The 15,898-nt window shown below is 49.7% G+C and overlaps 3 protein-coding genes across 4 annotated transcripts; all 3 read left to right on the top strand.

Moving 5' to 3' along the window:
• Nucleotides 1-706: 706 nt before the first annotated feature.
• tbc1d17 (TBC1 domain family, member 17) lies at nt 707-5,366 on the top strand. Its single transcript, XM_068337520.1, has 17 exons — nt 707-788; nt 1,392-1,487; nt 1,583-1,660; nt 1,746-1,857; nt 1,949-2,132; nt 2,214-2,322; nt 2,660-2,830; nt 2,902-3,027; nt 3,099-3,202; nt 3,286-3,380; nt 3,459-3,575; nt 3,658-3,758; nt 3,859-3,958; nt 4,045-4,142; nt 4,229-4,345; nt 4,423-4,509; nt 4,600-5,366. Exons 1-17 carry the CDS (start codon nt 765-767, stop codon nt 4,765-4,767), a joined length of 1,887 nt encoding a protein of 628 aa, XP_068193621.1. The 5' UTR covers nt 707-764; the 3' UTR covers nt 4,768-5,366.
• A 2,604-nt stretch (nt 5,367-7,970) lies between these two features.
• On the top strand, nt 7,971-9,955 carry ccndx (cyclin Dx). The gene is made up of 4 exons (XM_068337787.1): nt 7,971-8,382; nt 8,469-8,684; nt 9,312-9,632; nt 9,701-9,955. The coding sequence occupies exons 1-4, from the start codon at nt 8,050-8,052 to the stop codon at nt 9,854-9,856; spliced, it is 1,026 nt and encodes a 341-aa protein (XP_068193888.1). The 5' UTR covers nt 7,971-8,049; the 3' UTR covers nt 9,857-9,955.
• A 432-nt stretch (nt 9,956-10,387) lies between these two features.
• Nucleotides 10,388-14,361, top strand: nucb1 (nucleobindin 1). 2 transcript variants are annotated; one of them, XM_068336375.1, is made up of 13 exons: nt 10,388-10,489; nt 11,707-11,833; nt 11,911-12,018; nt 12,242-12,374; nt 12,452-12,555; nt 12,642-12,827; nt 12,906-12,996; nt 13,071-13,129; nt 13,211-13,303; nt 13,374-13,463; nt 13,589-13,759; nt 13,868-13,979; nt 14,061-14,361. In XM_068336375.1, exons 1-13 carry the CDS (start codon nt 10,485-10,487, stop codon nt 14,138-14,140), a joined length of 1,359 nt encoding a protein of 452 aa, XP_068192476.1. In that variant the 5' UTR covers nt 10,388-10,484; the 3' UTR covers nt 14,141-14,361. The 2 variants fall into 2 exon arrangements, with proteins under 2 accessions (XP_068192476.1, XP_068192477.1); XM_068336376.1 differs by having other exon boundaries at nt 10,397-10,489; nt 11,710-11,833.
• The last annotated feature ends 1,537 nt before the right edge of the window (nt 14,362-15,898 follow it).

Raw genomic sequence — 15,898 nt, 5'->3', positions numbered from 1 at the left:
ATGGTAACGAAATGTCAATTCATTCGCACAGTTGACGATCGACAAATACACGTGATTTGAGTTAACAACGAAAGAAATGTCGCAGAGAAGTTCGTCTTTTCTGTTCTTTTAATCTGAAGGTCAGGGATGTCATCCCCATCCGGTTTCCTTCCTGGTGCTTCCGCTTAATTTTACGCTGCTCTGACGTCAGCTGTTTACTGACTTCCAGTCTAACGCACGTTGCACACGTGACAGAACACTGTGGGCTGTGGACTGTGGTAAATCCCCCCCCCCCCCCGACATTTATTATTATATTATTATTATTATTATTATTATTATTATTGTTGTTGTTGTTGTTGTTGTTGTTGTTGTTGTTGTTGTTGTTTCTGTGCTATAATTGTTTTTCTACTTTAAACGAGTCGTTCGTCGCTCACTGGGGGTGGAGGGTGGGGAGATGTCTGTTTGCTGCCACCCAGTGGCAGGATGTAAAACTGCATCAGATTTACCTGTTCTGGTTCGTATTTTCCAAATGAATGTAACGGAAACTATTACGAAATTAAGCTAAATAATTAATCAATGAATTATTTATGATCGTTTTTTATGAATAACATTACACAAACCGGTTTCTACATGAAGTATCTGTTTCACGGTCCGTTTTCTTCCACTTCATTGATTGGCTACTGTTACTTCCGTGACGTCTGTTATGGGGCGTGGCTTCCGCTTCCAGGACGTGTGACGTAACGTTTATTGTGGAGAGACCAAGTCGAAGCAGAGGTGACGGAAGAATGGAGCAAACCGAGGATCCCAAGGTATTTAAAAACCACTTTTTTATTTTTCACCGTCATGTTTCACTTTGCGGGACGCTGCTGACGTCACTCCCGTGCGACGGGATCGACCGGAGAGGCCCGAGCCCGTTAGTGTCGGTTAGCTGGCGACACTTGAAGCTAGCTGTCGCCACAGTAACGATAACGTGACGGATTCCCACGTCAGATTACAAGTAATTCACCATCCGGATTATTAAACGTTCGTCTGCGGAGTCCAGCTGGCTGTGAGCCGTTCTCATCAACATCCGGGTTCTTTTTAATTTGTTAGCAAACTGAAGTGTAGCAGAGTTTTAGCTTAAGTAAACACAGGTTGACTCATCACGTGATCATGTGACTCTGGCGTCACCTCTCAGGAATGCTGATCCCTTTATAAAGAAATATTTTTTTTTAAAAATCACCTACCGGTCACGTGTTTGTTTATGTTGTAAACAACATGTGTCAGAAAGTTGTCAACAGATATTGATGAATATTGATGAAACCCAATTAATCCAGATCAGGATTATGCTGTAAATCCAGATTGTAATCCGGATTAATTGAAGTTAGTCGTTCAACCGTTTGGGTTTGTTTGTTTTTTTTCTTCTTCTACAGTTGATATTCGAGAAGGAGGGGGTGTACCTCCACACCAACGCCAAGAGGACCAACCAGAACACGTCCATCCCGGGGTTCATCCGGATCGTGGAGCGGGTGAGTGACAGACAGGGTGGGGGGGGGACCCCCCAAAGCGGAACCCCTGGATGAGCGCTAACAGAGGGTGTGGGGGGGGGGGCGTTTGTTTTCAGGGTGGGGTCCCGGCGTTGGAGTGGAGCCCGCTGGCCGAGGAGGGTCGCAGCACCCCCGCCGTGCTCTACAGCAAGAAGGTGGGTGGTTGTGTGTTTGTGGGGCATTTAACGGGAGAAAGGTTTGTGGTTTTGGTTTAAAATGTGTTTCCTGTTAAATAAACAGGATGGAGAAGGAGGAGAGGAAGACACGAACTTTGACCCCGGCTATGAACCGGATTGGGCGGTGATCAGCACCGTGAAGACGGACAGAGACCACGTCCCCGTCAGAGATTCAGGTGCGGTTCCCTTTCGCTTTGGGGGAACATTTGTGTTCAAAACGGAGCTAAATGTCTCCTCTTCCTCCTCCTCCTCCTCCTCCTCCTCCAGGCCAGTGGTCGTTCTCCCTGCCCCTGTCGGAGCTGTACTCCCTCCGACGGGCTCGCTTCTCCTTGGGCCGGAACTTCCTGGTGCTGAAGAGCCGAGGCGGACACTCGCTGCCTCCTCTTCACTTCCACAGAGGAGGAACGCGGGAGCTGCTGAGGGCGCTGCAGCGCTACATCATCCTGGACCAGTGAGAATCCTCCTCCTCCTGGACCAGAACCGGATCGCATCGAACCTCCTCAGCCAATCAGCTTCTTGTTGTCGCCACCAGGTCGCCGGTGGACGGGCGGCTCTTCCTCGCCTACCCCCTGGACTCCAGCGCTCTGTCCCAGTCGTTTGATCGGCTGCAGCTGTTTGACGACGGCTCCGATCTCGTCTCAGTACGTTTTAAAAAAAAAAAAAATCTTCATGCTGACATTTGTAATACTTTAAATACGTTTCTGCTGAGGTTATACTCAGTTAATTTCACGCAAACCGACTGAACCGGTATTTGTGAGCCAGTTGGCTTTCACATTAAAAGTCTTTTCACATTAAAAGTCTTTTCACATTAAAAGCATTCTAGTGTCTTACTGAATAGACACAAGACTTTTATTGTGAAAGGATCAAAGTCTTGCGGAAACATCGTGGATACGTACGTACGATCCAGCTGCTGCCGTCTGCTCTCAGGTGACACCCACCTGACATGTTTCTACACCTTTATTTGCCCCCCCCCCACAGAGGTTCATTCAGGATCCTTACGCCACCACGTTCGGCGGATTCTCCAAAGTCACCAATTTCTTCCGGGCGGCGCTGCGGCCCCCGGACTCCCCGGCCTACTCTCGTGTCTCTCAGGATCCCAACGCGCCGTCGCAGCCGGACGACGAGCCGGGCTTCGAACTCATCACCTGCGTAAGAGGAGGAGACTCAGAGAGACTTCCTGTTGTGATCAGAGTCGTGAGGATGTGTGTGTGTCCCTGAAGGGGGCGGAGCTGGGACCCAGACCGGAGGTCAGCAGGGGGCGCCCTCTGGACAGATGGGACGACTTCCTGGACCCAGAAGGCCGAGTGACGAACCCAGAGCGGGTGAAGGAGCTGGTGTTCAGAGGGGTGAGTCTGAAGGCACGACCGGGTGAAGCGCGTCCGTCGTCATGGTTACACACCGTTCCTCTCTCCTCCAGGGCGTCACGCCGTCGCTGAGGAAGGAGGTGTGGAAGTTCCTCCTGGGTTTCTACCCGTGGAGCAGCACGTCCAGGGAGAGAGACGACATCCTGAGGGTCAAAACGTGAGCTGGCTTCTCTTTTAGCGCCGTCCAATCAGCTTCCTCCTTCCCTCGCCGTCCAATCAGCTTCCTGTCTGCGTCTGCAGGGACGAGTACTTCCGGATGAAGGTGCAGTGGAAGTCGGTGAGCGAAGAGCAGGAGATGAGGAACTCCCTCCTCCGAGGATACCGGAACCTGATAGGTCAGCCCGGGCCGCCGCCCACACGAGCAGGGCGTCCGTCTCTCGCCTGACTAAAACGCGTGCCCCCCCCCCCAACAGAGCGAGACGTGGACCGGACCGACAGACACAACACCTTCTTCTCCGGCGACGACAACCCGGGCCTGACGCTGCTGCACGACGTCCTGATGACCTACTGCATGTACAACTTCGATCTGGGTGGGTGCTTCTGATTGGCCGTTAGCTTCTCAGGGGCTAGCCGGTAATGCTAACCGTCGCCCCTCTCGATGCGGTCGCCCAGGTTACGTCCAGGGGATGAGCGACCTCCTGTCTCCGGTGCTGTTCGTCACGCAGAACGAGGTGGAGTCCTTCTGGTGTCTGACGGGCTTCATGGAGCTGGTGGTGAGTAGAAACCTCTCCGTTCAGCTTCGGTCGGGCTTCAGCTTCCGTTTCAGCGAGGCCTGACGTGTCACTTCCTGTTTGCCCCCCCCCCCCCTTGCAGCACCAGAACTTCGAGGAGTCCCAGGAGGCCATGAAGCAGCAGCTCCTGCAGCTCAGCATCCTGCTGAAGGCGCTCGACCCGGAGCTGTGCGACTTCCTGGGTGAGTCAGCCGATTGGCTCCCGAGGAGGCGGTTGCCATGGTTACAGGCGTCACGTTCGAGGCCTGACGTCGGCGTTTCGTTTCAGACTCTCAGGACAGCGGCTCGCTCTGCTTCTGCTTCCGGTGGCTCCTCATCTGGTTCAAGAGGGAGTTCCCGTTTGAGGACATCCTCCTGCTGTGGGAGGTGAGGGAAGCTCCGCCCCCCTCTGTCCCGCCCCCCACCTTCCACCGCCACCCCCCTCCTCTCACTTCCTGTCTGGCGCTCCTCAGGTCCTCTGGTCACGTCTTCCGTGCGAGAACTTCCACCTGCTGATCGCCTGCGCCATCCTGGAGTCCCAGCGGGGGGAGCTGATCGGCTCCGACCACGACTTCAACACCATCCTCAAAGTAGGTGCTTCCTTCTGGAGGGGGGGGGGGGGGCCGCATTCCGTCTGCGTTTAACCTCCTCCCTGGATGGTCCGCAGCACATCAACGAGCTGACCATGAAGCTGGACGTGAGGAGCGTCCTGCGCGAAGCCGAGTCCATCTACCTGCAGCTGGTCCAGTGTCAGGTGGGAGGGGGCGGGGCGTCGCCTGGGCGGGGCCAAAACCCCCCAGGGTTTACCTGTCGATGTTAACTCTGGCCTCCTCTTCCTCCGCAGGAGCTTCCTCTCAAGGTGCAGCAGGTTTTGGGGCTCTACGTCCCCCCCAGCTCCGACGAGGACAGCCCGGACACCCCAACCCGCGAGACCAGCCTCCTCGGCCAATCACAGGCAGGAACGGCTGCTGCTGCTACTTCCAGTCCCGGGCGCAGCCCCCCCGCATCGTAGAGACAGAAATCTGCATGTAGAATAAAGGAAACGCTGCTCCGGACTCAGAGGGATGTAGTACCGCCTGTCGGCCACCGGGGGGCGCTGCACACGCTGCTTCTATGTGCCATGAATGTTACAGCTCCAGTCGAACTCCACTACTTCTTTCTTTACGTCATCCGCCTTTTTCCCATGACACCCTGGGTTTGTTTACGCGTCGTCCGTCACTGATGAAGACTAAAGCCACGCCTCCTAAAGCCACGCCTCCTAAAGCCACGCCTCCTGCTCCTCATCCTGATGCTGCCGAAACCACGGCGACGCTTCCGTCTCCGACTCTTCTCCTCCGCAGTTTGCACAATTTTTTTCTTTTTGTTAACGTCATCCCACTCCCAACACACACACACACACACACACACACAAACACACACACACACACCACAGCTCCTATAACGTAGACGTGATGAAGGATGAGTTCACCAGCGGGACCAGTGGAGGACATTGTGTGCGTGTGGCGTTTTCAGTGGCGTGTTGATAATTTAATCTGTGTGATAATCTGAGTGACGCCGTCGACTCGTCACCAAATAAACGGTTGAACCTGAATAAAAACTTTCTCTTCTTCCTTTTGTTGTTCATTCATTTTAGTTACAATCAACATTAAATTAAATCATCAGATTTTAATCTGTCGGATTAGCCATGCTAAGCTAACGGACGTGACAGCGAGGGAACAGGCGGAGGTGAGGATGACCTTGGAACTGAAGGTGAAGAGTAAACGATCCGTTCAGAAGCGTCTATCGTATTGATCGTATTGATTGTCGATCGTGTCTGCAGGCTGAGCCAATCGCCCTGATCCGCGTTCGACAGGTCATGTCTTGATAGACGTTTAACGACCCGATCATCGGGCGGAGTCCTGATCACAATTATTGATTTCAGTCACTTTAAGATGAACATTAAAAATTGTACAAATCACAGATCAATAATCATGTAATGTGATTGATGAATAAAATAACTAGTGATCAGACTAACGCAGCAGGAACTAGTTTATGTCGTCTCTTAACTTGTGAACTGGTTAAACTTTGCCCCCTCCCACACACAAACACCCCCCCCCAGCTGACAGGTGTCTGTGTGAGGAGATCTCTGTCCTCTTTCCCGGGAAATGAGCTGGAAAATGAGGGGCGGGGCAGCCACGCCCCCTTCTCAGGACCTGCTGCACTCCTCTTTTGGCTGCTGCCCCCCCCCACCCCACCTCCTCCCTCCCCCGTCCCTCCCCCTCCAGGCCCGTGTTGTTTGAATACAGCTGCGGAGTATGAATTTAACAGGGTGTTTAAACAGGCGATCTGTCGCTCTTGCCCCTCCTCCTGACCCCCCCATGAGCGGCGGGTCCGGACCCCCAGAGGCCTTCATCTGGACTCACTCTGCTCTCAGGAAGGAGGTTTGATGGCGACAAGCTTGTCGACGGCTTTAATCCGGTGTTTGTGTCGGATTAAGGCCTCCTCACGTCGTCATGACGCCGAGTCATGATCTGAAGGTTTGACCTCCTCACGTCGTCATGATGCTGAGTCATGATCTGAAGGTTTGACCTCCTCATGTCATCATGATGCTGAGTCATGATCTGAAGGTTTGACCTCCTCATGTCATCATGACGCCGAGTCATGATCTGAAGGTTTGACCTCCTCATGTCATCATGACGCCGAGTCATGATCTGAAGGTTTCTTATGCTGAGTCATGATCCGGTTCCACTTTGTCTTCTGATCAGCTTCCTGTCTGCTCCTGATGTTCAGGAGAAACTTTCTCCTTTCCTGTTTTTTTGTGGTTTTCTTGTTTGATTTTCTTTTATTTCCAACTGAAACCCCCCCCCTCCCCCCCCGTTGTTCTTTATTGATCTCTGATCAGCTTTAAATCACCACTCTGGTCATTTAATCCACGTTTTAGTTCAGTTTCTGATCAAAATGTCCTGAAAAATAAAAACAAACTTGGACCAAACTGACTCCACGCCTCCTTTCTGGGTCGGATCTGGAGGAGCACGGGGGGGTGGGGTTATTTTGGGGTGGGGGTGGGGGGGGTGCAGGTCGTCTCCTCCTCCTTGAACGCCATGAATTATTGATGCTCCTCCATTTAACTCCTATTAGAAACTGGAGCCCTAATGTGTGAACAGCCACCTGTAATGACTGTCAAATACAATCTGTATGCAGCACTGGGGGGGGGGCGACCCCATTGTGACCGTCAGAGGAGTCCCCGGGGGCGTGTGTGTGTGTGTGTGTGTGTGTGTGTGTGGCAGCAGGCAGAAGGCCGGGCCTGTCGTCTGACACTGATTTGTAAGGGGAGACAATACGGCTCATTGACCTGCCGGCTCCACTGTCTGTCGCACACACCTCACCCCCCCACCCCCACACCGCCTCGCCCCCCCCACCACACCCCATGATCAACAGATTGCCACAGGGAGGGGCGGGGTTGCTTTGACAATGAGAAACCTCAGAGGGGTCAGTGAAGGCAACACAGGAACTTTAAAAAAAAGTTAAAAAAAACAAAAAACCAACTTAAAAAAATTAATTTTATCTTATTTTTGTGTTTTAAAATCTGATTTATTTTAATGTTGAGGTTTAATTTTCTCTTGTCTCCAGTGAGCTGTGTGAATAAAGTTTATTATACTTATTATGACGTACGCGATTGAAGGGTCAAACTTCATGAAAGACTTTTGACGTCAGTGGTTCTCAAGTTTTACATTAAAAAAAAAGAAACAACTAGTTTCCATGGAAACGGACTGATCGGCAGGGTTAGAGTTACTTAAACTGAGTCTAACTTGAGACGTTGAAATCAAACAACAACAAAATATCAGTGATTAAAGTTTCAGAATTTCGCAATTTAAAAAAAAAAAAAAAAATCTAATCTTGAAGTCGGAATTTCAAGCAGGATTAGTTAAATTTAAAGTCAGGATTATTGAGGTTTGGTTCTGATCCGACTCCGTAAACAAACACCGTCATCCTTTTGTCATCCATTCCCATTGTCAGAGTCTGGATGTGACCTCCCCCCCCCCCCTCTGTTTCTTGTCGAACACAAGCTGTTGCTCTTGTCCCTGCGGCCCCTCCCTCCCTTGTCTCTCCCCACCTGTTGAACCGATTGTCCGTCCCGGCAGGCCCCGCCCCTCACACCCCCCCCCCCCCTCCCTGATGGGTATAAAACCGAGGAACGACTGGAGGAGTGATTTTTTCGGGCCGAGCACCACAGGAGGTCAGGACAGGGGCGACGGGGGATTACCCAGAATCCTCCAGTGACAGCGGGACGCCGGTGACATCATCTAAAGCTCAGATGGACACAAGCCTGTGTGTGTCTCTGTGGTGTGAGGAGGTGGAGGAGGACCAGGACCAGGACCAGGACCTGGACCAGGACCAGGACCAGGACCAGGACCAGGACCAGGACCAGGACCAGGACCAGGACCAGGACCTGGACCGGATCCAGACCGGGGCCCTGGGTCACATCACGCCTCAGCTGCGGGCCCCCTGGGACCCCACGGTGTCGGGGCAGCGTGTGATCCAGAGGCTGCTCCAGGTGGAGGGGCGCTACCTGCCCCCCATGCTCTACGTCACCCTGATCCAGAGGGACCCGGAGCGGCGGGAGGAGCTCGCCAAGTGGGCCCTGGAGGTAGGAAAGGCCTCCACATGTGACCCCCACCCTCATCATCATCATCATCATCATAAGGGACACTGACACCCCCCCCCCCTCTCCAGGTGTGCTGTGACTGCGGGTGTGACGAGGCGGTCTTCCCCCTGGCCGTGTCCCTGATGGACCGCTTCCTGTCGGCCACCCTGTCCCCCCCCGTCTCGCCCTCCTGCCTCGCCGCCGGCTGCATCCTCATCGCCTCCAAACTCGCCGAGTGTGAGAACATCACGGCCGACGTGCTCTGCGCCGCCGCCGAGTACAGCTGCAGCCCCCCCAGCCTGAGGGTGAGGCCAGGAGACAAGGGGGGGGGGGGGTGAATGAAGACTATAGCTTCATCACTGGGTGAAATTTTTTTTTTAAAAAGCAACTTTATGGTGAATTCTGACACGTTTCGTCTCCTCGAAACTTCTAAGTAAATTTAAAACTTTAATTTTAATTGAATTTGACCAAAAAATTTGCAAAAACTTTCATTTAAATCAACTTATTTCAATTCAAAGTCTATTAAAAGTCTCTGATTCCGACTTGAAAAGATGCTGGAAGTTTTATCTCAACATGTTTTCATCGGATTTTGAATGAAATCAAGTTTTGAACCAGAAATCTAATTTTTTTTAAAATAAATTAAAATAATGAAAATTAAATCTAATTAAAATCTTCTTGTCACCTATTTTTATTTTAAAATTTTTAATATTTTTTTCAACAAATGTAAAAATTAAAGATAATTAAAACCTTCCTCTTGTCACCTAAATTTCTTTACATTAAAAAAATACATAAAAATTAAATCTAATTAAAATCTTCCTGTCACCTTTTTTTAAAAAATTTTAATAAAATTTTTCTTTCAAAAATTAAAAAATTAAATCTAACTAAAATCTTCCTCCTGTCCTCTAAATATTCCTGGTTCCCCCTCCCCACAGGAGATGGAGCGCGTCATCCTGGCCACCCTCCGGTGGGACACCGCAGCGGTGACCCCGCAGGACTTCCTCCCGCACTTTCTCGCCTCCATCGGGGAGCGAGGGGACGGCATCGACCCCGCAGGGGGGCCCCTGTCCACACTGCGGCGACACAGCGACACGCTGGCCGCCATGTGCGTCTGCGACTCCCGCTTCCTGGGCGCGCCCCCGTCGCTCGTGGCCGCGGCGGCCCTGAACTGCGCCCTGCGGGGTCTGGGGGACAGAGGGGCCCCCCAGCTGGCTGTTCTGGGGGAGACGCTGGCGGAGCTCTGCCAGACAGACCAGGTGAGTACAGCCGATGGAGGGATGTTGTTTCCATGGTGACACCGGTGATAACGGGTGATGCCTCGCAGGCGGTGCTGCAGAGCTACAGCGACATGATCGAGTTCGTCCTCCGGCAGCGGCTGAGGAGCGGAGGCCCCCAGGGGCCCACGGAGAAGGAGGAGGAGGAGGAGGTGGAGAACGAGAGGCCCGGGACCCCCACCGACATGAGAGAGATCGATTTCTGAATCGATTCATGAGCCAAACTGACAGGAACTGATCGTGACCTCAAAGCACTCTGACATGTTTTTATATTTTAAAAAATGATTTTATCCAGTAATAATTAATTTATTATTCAATTTATTTATTTTTAAAAAGTTTCGCGTGTTTGTTGATTGCGTATTTCTAATAATTTTATAGTAGACTTAGAAGTTATTTTTGACACATGTTATTTATACCATTAATTTATTCTGACGTGCAATTGTTGACGCTTTTGATGTTAATTTATTTCAATTTGCCATGACTTTGCTTTTTTGTACCGAATAAAATATATATTTTTTAAATCGATTAAACGTTTAAAACAATAATATCGCCTCCGTTGACTTCTAAAGGTACCAAATCTGACAATTAAATTGAAGGAATTGTGCTACTATGACGACGTCATAGCACTGATTTTATGCCTTCTGATTGGCTATCCTGCTTGTCATTGCGTACGTCTGCACAAACGCAACCAATCAGAATCAGAGTAGGGCGGGTCAAACCTTCACCGTAGTAGAATTCTAATATTTGCAGCCGCTTCGCCTCGATGACGTCACTGTCATCTTACTGTACCAACAAATCGTGATTTAATTATCGGAACCGTTATCAAATCCATAAATGTGGTAAGAGAAACGACATTTTAATCTTTTTCTGGTGTGTTTTATAACCGTTTTAATGTCGCTTGTCTCTGAATTAAGAGTGAATTTAAATTTGTGATCACAAACGCAGGAAGAGCTGCTAGCTGTTAGATTAGCTTGGGGCTACGGAAGTGCTTTGGCTAGCTGTGATTCAAAATGGTAAAAACCAAAAAGAATAGTTTGAAATGATTTCAAAAACAAACATTGAGTTTACACATTCCCCAATGGTCAGGTTTTATCTCACAAGTTATCACACTTACCGAAATGCTTGTTTTTTTACGTCCTTACGCATCGTCCGTGTTGTGCTAGTTTGTGCTCGCTAGCCGGCTAGCCGCAAATGCTAACAATATGAGATGACGTAAATATTAAATATTCTATAAATGTTTTAGTTTCTATTTCCTCTCATGTCTGAAAGTCTTAATCTTAAAGTTATCGTCTCAATTCAGACATTTATGTTCCATCAAAAATGACCGTCACTCTGAACTCCACCTGAGAAACTCTACATTTTTGGGTTTTTTCTCATTTTAGAGGACAGAAAAATATTAAAATCGCATATTTTGGACAGTTTTAGAATATTTAAAGTCTCTTGATGAATTCGGCACACATTTAACTCACCGGCCAGCAGCTGATCGACAGGAATCCCTTCAGGTGCTTCCAATCCAGGTCAGACGGATCCACAGAATTCTGAATTCACACAGACTTCTGGTTCTGGATCCATCAGGTTCCTCTGGCTAAATAATGAATGGATAAATGCTTTTTTTTATTTCTAACATGTGCTAATAAAGAAACAAAATAGACTAACAGCAAAACAAACAGGACAAAACGACAATAACAAGTCTAAGGAATGATTCCCACACATCCAAAGATGAGTATAGTGAAGCATAAACTTACGTAAACCTAATCCTTCTCAACTACATAAGTAACAATCAGTCATCTCTAACATATAGTTATACATAAATATTTACAAAAATAAAGGAAAAAATAAATAAAAATTCATATTTACAAAAAAAGGTAGTGAAAATAAACGTGTAAATAAACAAATCATTTAAGACGACACCTGATTGTTGAAGCTCTTCTTCCCCCTACCTGCCGTAGGTGTGTGTGTGTGGGGTGAGGAGGTTTGGGGAACCGACTGGTGCTAACACCTTAGCCTGTTAGCTCAAGGTTTGCCTGCAGTCGTCTAACATGCTTTTGTTTTGAAGCAGGATGAAGTCGACCCCCATCTGGCTGCTGCTGCTGTCCGTCTCCGCTGGGGTCCTGTCGGTGCCGATCGATCGCGATGCGGGCAAACAGGAGGTTAAAGAGGAGGCGCAGGAGGAGGAGAACGGGGTACAGGTCTCAGGTTTTATCGTCAGATCAGATGTTCTGAGGGTTCAGGTTGTCTGAATCAGGTGTCGTCCACGCAGGACACCGGTCTGTACTACGACAGGTACCTCCGGGAGGTGATCGAGGTTCTGGAAACGGACCCCCACTTCAGGGAGAAGCTCCAGACGGCGAACACAGAGGACATCAAGGTCAGCGCCTGGTGGAATTTAGACGGTTTACACTCATGTGGATCTGAAATAAAACCCTACAGATTCTCTCCTGGATTGTTTTTCATGTGAATCAAAGCCACCAACAAACAAACCGACATTTTAAACCGATCTTTAAAAATATTTATGGATTTATTTGGATCCTAAAGATCCGTTTGGATCATTATCTTCTACCGACGCTAATGAAACGGTGTTTCTGTCTCAGAACGGGCGTCTCAATAAGGAGTTGGACCTGGTGAGTCACCACGTCAGGACGCGGCTGGACGAGCTGAAGCGTCAGGAGGTGTCCCGCCTGCGGATGCTGCTGAAGGCCAAGCTGGACAGCACCAACGTCCAGAGTGAGTGGAACCGGATCCGGTTCTGGCCTCAGGAGGTCGTGTTTGCGTGTCGCTGACGTGACGCTTCTGTCCTGAAGCCCTGCAGATGGACCACGCCTCCCTGCTGAAGCAGTTCGAGCACCTGGATCCACACAACCAGAACACGTTCGAAGCCAAAGATCTGGAGCTGCTGATCTCCACCGTAAGCCCCGCCTCCAACGCCACGACTCGAACGGAACGCGATCGATCGCAACGATCGCATCCCTTTTTTTTTTTTTCTCCATCCAGGCCACCAAAGACCTGGAGAACTACGACGCCGAGCGACACGAGGAGTTCAAACGCTACGAGATGCTGAAGGAGCACGAGAGGAGGGAGTACCTGAAGGGCCTGGACCAGGAGAAGAGGGAGAAGGAGGAGGACCGGCTGCAGAAGCTGAAGGAGAAACACCGACAGCACCCTAAAGTCAACGCTCCGGTAGGCGTGGCTCCGCTGGCGTCGGGGAGTTTTTTTTGGCAGGGAGTCGTTCTCTGATGCGTCTCCCACGACCTCCAGGGGAGCGTCGCTCAGCTGAGGGAAGTCTGGGAGGAGACGGACGGGCTGGACCCCCAGGAGTTCAACCCCAAGACCTTCTTTAAACTCCACGGTGGGTGACGCCGCTTCTCCTTCACGCCACGACTCTCCTTTTCCCACGACTGACGGGGTTCTTTCTTCCCGCAGACGCCAACGAGGACGACGTTCTGGACGAGCAGGAGCTGGAGGCGCTGTTCACCAAGGAGGTGAGGAGAAACGCCGCTTCGGTTTCCGAGGTTTCAGGCTGTGAAACTGCTGGAGATTCATCTGTTTGTCGTTTCCTTCAGCTGGAGAAAGTCTACGACCCCAAGAACGAGGAGGACGACATGATGGAGATGGAGGAGGAGCGTCTGAGGATGAGGGAACACGTGATGAAGAACGTGAGTCCAGACGCCTCCTCTGAGCGTTGCTTTCGTTCTGATGCGCATCGACGTGCGTCCGTCTCCTCAGGTGGACACCAATAAAGACCGTCTGGTCAGCCTGGACGAGTTCCTCAAGTCCACCGAGAAGAAGGAGTTCAACAACCCCAAGGAGTGGGAGGTGAGGGGGGCAGGGGCAAGGGTGGGGGTGGGGGCGTTTGGGACGGGCGGCGTCGCTAAAATCGCCCGGAAATGTGTGCAGAGGGTGCGCTTGTTTTGTGTTTTTACGTGATATCTCCACGCCAGACTCTGGACACCAAACCGGTCTACACGGAGGAGGAGCTCCAGAGATTTGAGGCGGAGCTTCGCGACAAAGAGGAGGAGCTAAAGAGGAAGGTGGAGACTCTGCGTCAGGAGCAGGAGCTGCTGAAGGAGCGAGGCAAAGCCCTGGAGGCCCAGAAGAGGGAGTACCAGCAGGTAAGAGGGGGGTGGGGGGGGTCAGGCCGTAGGTCCCTGAGGGGCTCCTCTGCTGAGGGTGTCGGGGGCCCCCCCTTCCCGGTGTTACAGTGACTTCCTGTGTTGCAGGCGGTGCTGGAGATGTCCCAGCGGCAGCGGGAGCAGCCAGCGGCGGACGGCCGCCCCCCCGCCGGCCCCCACGGAGAACTCAAGTTCCAGCCGGCGGCGCAGAAAGCAGGAGGTAACCTCCAGACGTGATGCCGTCACATGTCCGTCGCCATGGTTTCACTGTGGGCGTGTCCTCTCTCTCTCTCCCTCTCAGAGGAAAAAGGCCCGGCTGAACAGGAAGTCCAGAACAACCTCCCCGCCGAGCCGCCGCAGAATCTGCCCCAGCACACCTAACCCCACCCCCACCCCCCTCCAGACGGGCGTGGTCCACCAATCATCACATGTTCTACTGCGTGTTCATTTCTGTGGTCTACATTAGATTCATGACGTCAACGCGGCGGTGGGGGCGGGGCCAAAGGGGGCGGGTCGTCACAAACCTTCCGTTTCAGTGAAGTGGTTATTTAAGCAGCGTCCGGCCATCAGCATCTCAATAAAGCTTTTAATTTAAACCCACACCCGAACGCCTCGTCACTGTTTCTCAGTCTGCTGAGTCATGGTTAGCGCCGTGTGACTAAGTTCATTTACTCGAGTAAAAATGTGACAAATGTAGCTACATTTTGGAATATTCTTATTAAAGATTTTATTTTATCGATTATCAATTACTTTCAAATTTCATTCATCCTTCTGATAATCCAATCAATCAATAATCCATCAAAGATAACAGATATTAGCTTTTGATTAAAACACTTGCTGTCTTGTATTTGGAGACTTACTCAGATACTCTTCAGATTATTATGGTCTGTGCTCTTCTTGCTCCTCTTTCTCATGTCACGGCCCCCCCGGGGACCTGCTGACAAGGTGCCCCCCCGACGTCCACATTCCAATCAGCATTCCTCTGACCCGCTGACCTCCCGTGACCTCCGGACGGCGCCGCCCCTCCTGGTGTCGCCCAGCTGCTTCCTGTCAGTCACCGCTGTCACATGACCCCCAGATTGAGACATCAGCAGGAGGACGCCAGGAGCCTGAAGTCAATGTTGATTATGAAAACGATTAGAATTGGTGCTTTTATTTTGAAAGGCGTAGAAATAATCATGACGTGTTGATTTGTTACGTCACACATTTATTTTTTGTGAAATTTGGTGGTTCTGTTGGACATCATCCTCTAGGAGGAGGACATTACGTCACCTATAACATCCCCCCTCCCCCCATTTCCCTACCTTGGAGTTTAAGAACCGCCCCCTTTGAGATCTGATTGGCTGACAGGATTAGCAATGGAGAGAGGTAAATTTCACCAATAGTTCGCAGTTTAATCGTGAAATCATCAAATAAAAATTATTTACATTTAAAAAAAATATTTTGTAATTGAAATTTTAAAAAAAAAAAAGAAAAGTCGCAGATCTCAGTTCAATATAAATTATTTTTTAAAAACGTATTTTTACCGTGACCCTTCAAAAGTTCTAATTAGCTTAATTTTCACAAATAAAACATGAAACTTTGCCTAAAATCCAGACGTTTGACCTAAAACCTCGAGTTTAAAGTTGCATTTCCGTCTTTGTCCACTAGAGGTCACCCTTGCTTGAAAATATCAGCAACTTTCACGTTTCAACACAGAAATATAAATAAATGTTTTCTTTCGTAGCGGAATTCAAAGGAAGAAAAGTGAAAATAAAAATGAAAAAAGGAAAGTACGAGTGAAAGGAATTTATATAGTGACAGTAAAAGTTATTTAGATTTTATCGAGGAGAGATGAGGGAAGATAAATAACGGACGTCAAGTTACGCTGAAATACCCGGAAGAGAAGCGGAAACAGTATTATTTCTCTTCAAAATAAAATACGCCTATCGCGGCTTTTTGAACCAAAGTATTCATTTTATCGATTTTATCGATTTTAGTTCGTTGAAATACAGATTTTCACAGAATCGATACAGAGCTGGAATTTGGAAAATATAAAGTCTAATAATTCTCTTTAAGATAATAAATTAAGAGAAAGCACCAGACAAATAAATAATTTTTCCACAGGAATGGATCACATTTTTTTTTTATCTAGGTACA

Source organism: Antennarius striatus, chromosome 16, assembly GCF_040054535.1.
Source record: "Antennarius striatus isolate MH-2024 chromosome 16, ASM4005453v1, whole genome shotgun sequence".
In the NCBI taxonomy this organism is placed as follows: Eukaryota; Metazoa; Chordata; class Actinopteri; order Lophiiformes; family Antennariidae; genus Antennarius; species Antennarius striatus.
The sequence above is the reverse complement of the archived record's forward strand: the minus strand, read 5'-3'. Positions and strand labels throughout refer to the sequence as shown.

Coding starts and splice junctions, on each gene's coding strand:
- nucb1 (XM_068336375.1), top strand. Junction 11,834..11,910: donor CGCAGGAGGAGGAGAACGGG/GTACAGGTCTCA, acceptor TCGTCCACGCAG/GACACCGGTCTGTACTACGA. Junction 13,980..14,060: donor GGCGGCGCAGAAAGCAGGAG/GTAACCTCCAGA, acceptor TCTCCCTCTCAG/AGGAAAAAGGCCCGGCTGAA.
- ccndx (XM_068337787.1), top strand. CDS start 8,050: ATGGACACAAGCCTGTGTGTGTCTCTGTGGTGTGAGGAGGTGGAGGAG. Junction 8,383..8,468: donor TCGCCAAGTGGGCCCTGGAG/GTAGGAAAGGCC, acceptor CCCCCTCTCCAG/GTGTGCTGTGACTGCGGGTG. Junction 9,633..9,700: donor AGCTCTGCCAGACAGACCAG/GTGAGTACAGCC, acceptor GATGCCTCGCAG/GCGGTGCTGCAGAGCTACAG.
- tbc1d17 (XM_068337520.1), top strand. CDS start 765: ATGGAGCAAACCGAGGATCCCAAG. Junction 3,959..4,044: donor GGAGCTGTGCGACTTCCTGG/GTGAGTCAGCCG, acceptor GTTTCGTTTCAG/ACTCTCAGGACAGCGGCTCG. Junction 4,510..4,599: donor TGCAGCTGGTCCAGTGTCAG/GTGGGAGGGGGC, acceptor CTTCCTCCGCAG/GAGCTTCCTCTCAAGGTGCA.